The sequence below is a fragment of the Equus caballus genome, chromosome 7 (genome assembly GCF_041296265.1).
Source record: "Equus caballus isolate H_3958 breed thoroughbred chromosome 7, TB-T2T, whole genome shotgun sequence".
NCBI lineage: Eukaryota > Metazoa > Chordata > Mammalia > Perissodactyla > Equidae > Equus > Equus caballus.
The window spans coordinates 31603357-31610654 of NC_091690.1; the positions used below are offsets into that span (position 1 = coordinate 31603357).

A 7298-nucleotide genomic window follows, 5' to 3' on the forward strand; every position below is an offset into this window, starting at 1 on the left:
TTATAGAATTTCCGTTTCTCTCCTTACATTACCAATCTGTTCTTGCAGGTTGTCTACTTTTTCCATTAGAGCCCTTAACATATTAATCATAGCTATTTTAAATTTCTTGCTTGATAGCTCCAATATCTGTGTGATATATGAGTCTGGTATCTGGTTCTGTTGCTTAGTTTTTCTCTTCAGACTGTGTTTTTGCTCACCTTTTAGCATGCCTTGTAATTTTTTGTTTGAAACTAGACATGATATACCAGGTAATAGGAACTGAGGTAAAGAAACTATAGGGTAAGAATTTATTTTAACTGGTCAGTAGTAGCACTGTATTTGATATTTGCTGTAGCTGTGGGTGTCAGAGGGTTCAAATTATTCTATTGTTTCCCCCGTTGACTTTAGGCTTCCTTTAGTATTTATTCTTAGAGAGTCTGTGTCTGGCTGCTGTTTAGCTATAATTCATTATTACCATACTGGAACCCTGTTGAGGTGGAGGTAAGATTCACGAGGAAGGGGAAGCATTCTACAACTTTGTGACTAAATCTCAGTCTTTTAGTGGGTCTGTGTCCCTATACTCACCCCTTTAGGTGATCCACCAGGGCTATAGGGGACTGGAGTGGGAGAAATGCCCTTTACCAAGGTGGGATATGACCCTAGTAATGTATTTTATCCTGGAGAATGCGTATCTTTTTTGGGGAATTGTCTGGGCCAATTTCACAATTGTTACTCCTGCCCTCCCCCTGCTAGTGCCAGGAGAGTGTGTTTTTTGACTCTCCACTATGAGAAACTAGTAGGGTTCTTGGGGAGTAAACACACTAAAGTGTGGGGCCTCCCTAAGCCTGAGGCCCTCAGGCGTGTCCCGCTCTCAGGTTTCAGCAATTCACTAAAATTGCCATTTAAGTTCTCCTCCCACTTTGTGATTCCAGAGGCTTCTGCTCCTGGTAAACAGCTCTCCACTATGATCCTCTCTGCTTCACTTGTCTCTCCAGGTTTTGAGGTGGTGTTTCTCCGTGTGAACTCAGTTCCCTGATGGATCCAAGAAGTCATTGACATTCAGTTTGTTTAGTTTGTTCTTGTTTTAAGGATAGGTGTATCAAATTCGAAGCTCTTCCTTTGTTGAAGCTAAAACTGATATACAACTTTGTGTATTTGAAATATTTCATTAAAATTAAAACAAAATAAATACATAGATGTTAACAAAGAAAATCAAGGAAGCATGTGTCAAGCATGGCAAGTTCAAGAAACTTCAAGTGGTTTGGTGTGCAGATCATAGTGTATGTGTGAGAGGCCTGTGTATGAAATAATGAACCTGGAGAGGTGGGCAGGTGTCAGAAGGTGCAGGTCCTCTGCAGAGCATGACACATTGGAGTTGCATTAAATCATTTGTGTCTTATTCTGTTAAAATCCTTAGTGTTTAGCATAGTGCCTAGTAAATGGAAAGTGCTTCTTAAATGCTTATTGAATGAAGAAAGAACAAAGGAAAGAAAAAATAATTGAATAAGTCATACATAAAATTAAGTTAAATTTGGGATGATACTTTACATTTCTATTAGGGGAGATGAAGAGATTCATTCTAGGGATCTTATAAGTAGCCAGCTTTTTCAATGTCTTTTAAAATAAATACATAGAAATATCCCTTTTATTTTTAAGGTTTTCAAATGTTGAGGCAGCTTTGCATTTAGGTAGTGCTTTTTTTTTTTTTTTTGGTGAGGAAGATTGTCCCTGGGCTAACATCTTTTGCCAATCTTCCTCTATTTTGTATGTGGGATGCCACCATGGCATGGCTTGATGAACAGTATGTAGGTCCATGCCTGAGATCTGAACCTGCGAACCCTGGGCTGCTGAAGTGAAGCATGCAAACAACAACTACATCACTGGGTTGGGCCCTAGATAGTAATTTTTAAACTTCGATTAATATCTATGGCATCCTCTTGCTGCTTCTCATATGAATGAGAAGTTATTCTTTGGATAATGTCCCTGAAATTAAGACTGATGATCAAACTCTTCGGGGTGGTTTGATATTCTAGTTGCCCTTCCTTATATTTCCCTGGAGACTGTAGTTTCTCTGGGCTTCCCAGAGCCATGGACAGGAAATTTTTCTTCCATATATTTTCTCATCTAACTTTACAGAAACAGTAGTTCTTTACTACCCTTCTAAAGTGCAGGAACAGCGTTTTCTATTTGCTTCCCTTGCCCATGACTTTAGCATCTTCCTAGGGCTGAAAATTTATATGCAAAGTAGATCTATCTCTCTGAAGCAGGTGAATATTTTTCCAGGGAGTGAGGGGAAACTTGCCCCTTTTGTTGTTTGGGGTTATAAATGAGAAATCTGTCACTTCCTGGAAACTATGTCTAAATACCTGGCATGTGGGAATCTATCAGATTTTCTAAATAAAAGCCACATAAAGCTGGAAAATATTAAACACAGCAAATTTTGCAGACATTTTGGCTAATCTGTGCCATAGATGAGGGAAGTGAGGATTAGAGAATTTCAGAAGATTGTTCCTGTTTATGCAACTAGTTACTGGGAGAATTGAATTAGCAATATTTCCTCTACATACCACTTTTCAGTTTTTGAGAGTGATTATTTTTGATTTTCATAAACCGTAAATAGTGTCAGTGCTATCCTGAGTTTTATTCTCCTGGTGTTTGATTACATCAATATATGATGATCAAATGCTTGGTGTCCTATAGAACCACTTAAAACATTCTTCTTATAGTAAATGAAATAGGGGAGAATTCCCCAGAGACACAGAGGCAATTATTTCAGAGAAGCTTGTGGATCCTGTGATGAATATGTCCATTTTCCCTAGCAGGTTCTCTTGCCACGTCATATCAAGCAGATGAATCCAGCAAATTATTCCCAGGTGACAGGTTTTGTCCTCCTGGGGCTCTCTCAGGTATGGGAACTTCGGTTCCTCTTCTTCATTGTCTTCTCTGTTGTGTATCTTATGACCACAACTGGAAATCTCCTTATTGTGGCCATAGTGACCTCTGATCCACGCCTGCACACAACCATGTACTTTCTCTTAGGAAATCTTTCCTTCTTGGACTTTTGCTACTCTTCCATCACAGCACCTAGGATGCTGGTTGACTTGCTCTCAGACAGCCCCATCATTTCCTTTGGTGGCTGCCTGACTCAGCTCTTCTTCTTCCACTTCATTGGCGGCATCAAGGTCTTTCTGCTGACTGTCATGGCATATGATTGCTATGTCGCCATTTCCCAGCCCCTGCGCTACATGCTTATTATGAATCAGACAGTTTGTGGGCTTCTCATGGCAGCCTCCTGGGTGGGGGGCTTCATCCACTCCATTGTACAGGTTAGACTGATTATCCAGCCGCCATTCTGTGGGCCTGACAAGCTGGACAACTTTTACTGTGATGTGCCCCAGCTGATCAAATTGGCTTGCACAGATACTTCTGTCTTAGAGCTTCTGATGGTGTCTAACAATGGCCTGATTGTGTTTTCTGGCCCTGATGTGTTTTCTGGCGCTCCTAGGATCCTACATAGCACTGCTAGTCATGCTCCAAAGCCATTCTCAGGAGGGCAGCAGCAAGGCCTGTCCACTTGTGCCTCTCATATTGCTGTGGTGACCTTAATCTTTGTGCCTTGCATCTACATCTATGCAAGGCCATTTCAGACATTCCCCATGGATAAGCTGGTGTCTGTGCTGTACACAATGGTCACTCCTATGCTGAATCCTGCATTCTATACTCTGAGAAACAAAGAAGTGATCATGGCCATGAAGAAGCTGTGGAGGAGGCAAAAGGACCTTCTTGGTCCCCTGAAGCACTGACCCCCAGATTAGCAGAGGCAGGAACCTGAGAATCTGAGAGATGCTTCAATGTACCAATCTTCCTGAGAAGACTCACAACATAGCTAAAACTATTTGTCTACATCTTCACTATTGTTCTTAGTTTCAGTCAAGTTCTTGTAATCTGAACTTTTAACCAAGCCAGAAAGTGGAATGAGTTCGAACTTCTCCCAAGTGTCTTTTAGAGAAAAAGCCTCAAGTGCTATGCAGAAATGATGTTTGGCTCAAATGGCACTTTCCCAGATGAACATGATGTTGGTCCTGCTGAGAAAGTTCCAACTGCAATATACATGCAGGTGGTAAATCTGGTGTTTCTTTTCTGATACTGCTTTTTAAACACAAAATACATTTGTAGAGCTCAAAAACAATTACAAAGTTCCTGGAGACAGGAGGAACCTGGAGGTAAAAATAAATGTTGGGTGCTGAGTTTTTATTTCAGGAGGCTGATTGAATTTAATGTCAATGAAGGGAAAGAGAATTATCTTGGGCAAATTACTTTTTCCTTTACAGTTTCTTAAGGTTATCATCATCATCATCATCATCATCTAAATAATATTATTAATAGCTTACTATGCATCAGGCATTGTACCAAATGATTTACGTTTATTATTTATTTTAGTTCTTTCAGTATTCTTGTGAAGTAAGTATCTTCATTTTAAAAACAAATCAATTGCAGCTTAGGGACATTAAATAATTTATTTAAGGCCCCAGAGCTTGTTTCTGGAATCCAACACTGATCTATTTAACTTTGGAGCCCAAGTTCTTGATAATATCTAAAATTCCTTGTAGCTACTAAGGGTCATTATCTCTTTCTGAGTTTGTGCCAGTCAAATTGGTATCATGGTAGATATGATACTTTAAATTGATCTTAGCCTAGTATGATTGGGAGAGTCAGATAGACTAGATATTGGAATATGGGGACTTGGAGTAAAATACCATTTGTGGACAACAACTGAAGCCAATGAAGAATGCAGAATTGGGTTATAATGTGGGAAGGTGGATTATCCTCTAGTCCCTAAATAAGAGTGGTATCAGATAATACATAAGTACCCTTAGCATCTCTACTTCAATTTAAGAGGGTATGGAGAAATGGTCATGGCCCTCTCTTCCATACTCTCTCTATTCCTCCACAACACATTAACTCCCTGATCCAGATTCCTGCATCTTCTATCACCAAATTAATCAGTTGTCTTCTTACCTGCATCAGAGGATTTTTATCTGAAATGTACTGAAGAAATCAGTATACATTTATCCTCACTTCTGTACCTAGGAGTTAATTTTAAAATAAAACAAAGCAAGGTTTTTTTTAACTTGTTGAATGCTATTTAATCAATCAGATTTAATCAATCAGTGATACTCTCCATGGATGTGTGATGTGAAGAGGATGACGCTTTACAAATATATCTGCAATTAAGTTATTACCCATAATTTATATTTTAGTAAGTAAATTAGTATAAGCAAAATTCCTTTCAACAATAAAATCCAGCTGAGAGGGAATGTCTAGTATACGGGGCCTAGAGCATGGGTCAAACTCCAAAGAAGACAGGCATAGGACTAGAGAAAAGGGAGTTGGTATATTGAAAGAGAAGATATGACAGCATAGAACAAACACTTGAGCTATTTAAAGAGAATATACTTTAATGGGAAGAGAATTTTGGAATCAGAAGATTCAAGTCAGAGTTCTCTTTCTGTGCAGTTTAATTTAGGAACAAGAGTCTAATTCTCTCCAGTATACCCTGAATTTGTAGCAGAGTCACATGTTTACTTATACAAGTCACATGTGCAAATAAAATGTAGCTTCTTTATTTTCAATAACTGGTATGAAATTCTGCACAAGTACCATCCTGCTGAATAGTAGGGAAAAAGAGCTAAAATTTAAGCAAGTCTAATACACTTACTTCTATGCCTAAAATGAAATAATTTCTTTTAGTAAATGGTCATTCTCTTCAAAAAATAACTCAGTCCATTAGGATTCTTCCTTCTTCTTCTTTCCAACTTTGTCCTCTTTTAAAGTGGTGTCGAAATGTATACAGTAGGAGTGCGGTTTACTTGACTCCAAGGTGATCCACACAGTGTCTTCTGGGTGCTTGGTGGTCTCTGTTGCAGTGTGGCTCACCTGGGCTGCTTTCTGCACTCATGACTGGATGTGGGAGTAATTCTGTTTCTGAGTGCTCTTCTGACCCCTGATGATAAAGTCTGTCAGTGATATGCTCAAGGTCTGGTTTCTCTTTTTTCTCAGGGCTGAGTGATGCTCCCATTCTAGCTTAGTCTCTTGTACTTTCTACCGTTCCTCAACCAAGTCCTTCACCCCAAATATTGGCCCCTCAAAATGTTAAAAACCACCTAATGCAATCTCTTTATTTTACACATGAGGAAGTTAAGTAAAAATGAGAAAACCATTTGTTCAAGTGCACAGGGCAAGCAAGTTGGAACAAGAATTTGTTTTGATATCTAGTTCCATACTGTATTTACCAAACAGTGCATCTTAAAGTATTAAGAACAGAGCTGCACTGACTAGCTCAGGCTCATTTTTCCAATCTCATGTCTTCCTTCTCTTTGCCCCACAATCTATCATATTGTGTTTCTTTCAGTTTCCTGATTATGCTCAGGGCACCTCTGAGCTTCGTACCTGCAGAAGTGCTATAGAAAACACTCAGCACCCTTCTAAACCTGGTTTAACTCCTGTGATCTTAGGTGAGATAACACTTCTTCTGGGAAGCTTTCACTGTCCCCTTCCTTGTGTATTAAGTACCCTTCTCTGTGTCCCATAGAATTCTTGCTTTCCAAATTGTAGTACTTTATTAACCTGGTTCTACTGTAGACTGTAAGATCTATAGGAAAGAAGAGTATTTATCTCATCAACTCTGCTTCCAAATTATATTTGCATTGTCCATTTTTCTCAACCACCCCTGCGATTCTAAAGTCACAACTAGCCACATCTGTCATCTAGGCTATGCAATAACTGCCTAGATGATTTTCTAACATCCGCTTTTGCCTCTTTCTAATCAACTGTCCCAGCAACAACTGATTGATCTTTTAAAATATGATTTGATCACCCTCTTGCTTAAAACTTTTCAAAGGCTTTTACATTGCCTTTAAAAAGGAAGAAAGATCCACATAAACCTGCCTGAACTGATTGCAGCCACCTCTCCAGTTCTGCTCCTCATTTACATTTGTTTCTCTGAGTCCCTCTTTTCTTACTGGGAGTCTTCGCAAATACTACTCCCTCTTCCTCCAGAATCCTCCTATCCTACTTTTTGTCTGGCTAGCTCCTGCTCAATCTCAGGTCTCATTTTAAAGGTCACATCAGAGATGTGTTCCCTGATCCTAAATTCAAATTATTTGCCCTTATTAGTCCCTCTAACAAAACTCTACTCTTTTCTCAAAAGCATTTATCAGAAATTACAACTACCTACTGACTTATGCATTTAGGGTTTTTTTTTTTTTTTGCCAGCCATCACAGCTACACTATAAATTCCATAAAAGTGAGAGTTATTG

At 39.1% G+C, this 7298-nt stretch overlaps 1 protein-coding gene across 1 annotated transcript; it reads left to right on the top strand.

Annotated features, from left to right (window-relative positions):
• The first annotated feature begins 2828 nt into the window (after positions 1–2828).
• Positions 2829–3782, top strand: OR4D5B (olfactory receptor family 4 subfamily D member 5B). The gene is given in 3 exon segments (XM_005611816.2): positions 2829–3446; positions 3448–3541; positions 3544–3782. Coding segments are annotated over 3 exon segments (951 nt in total).
• The last annotated feature ends 3516 nt before the right edge of the window (positions 3783–7298 follow it).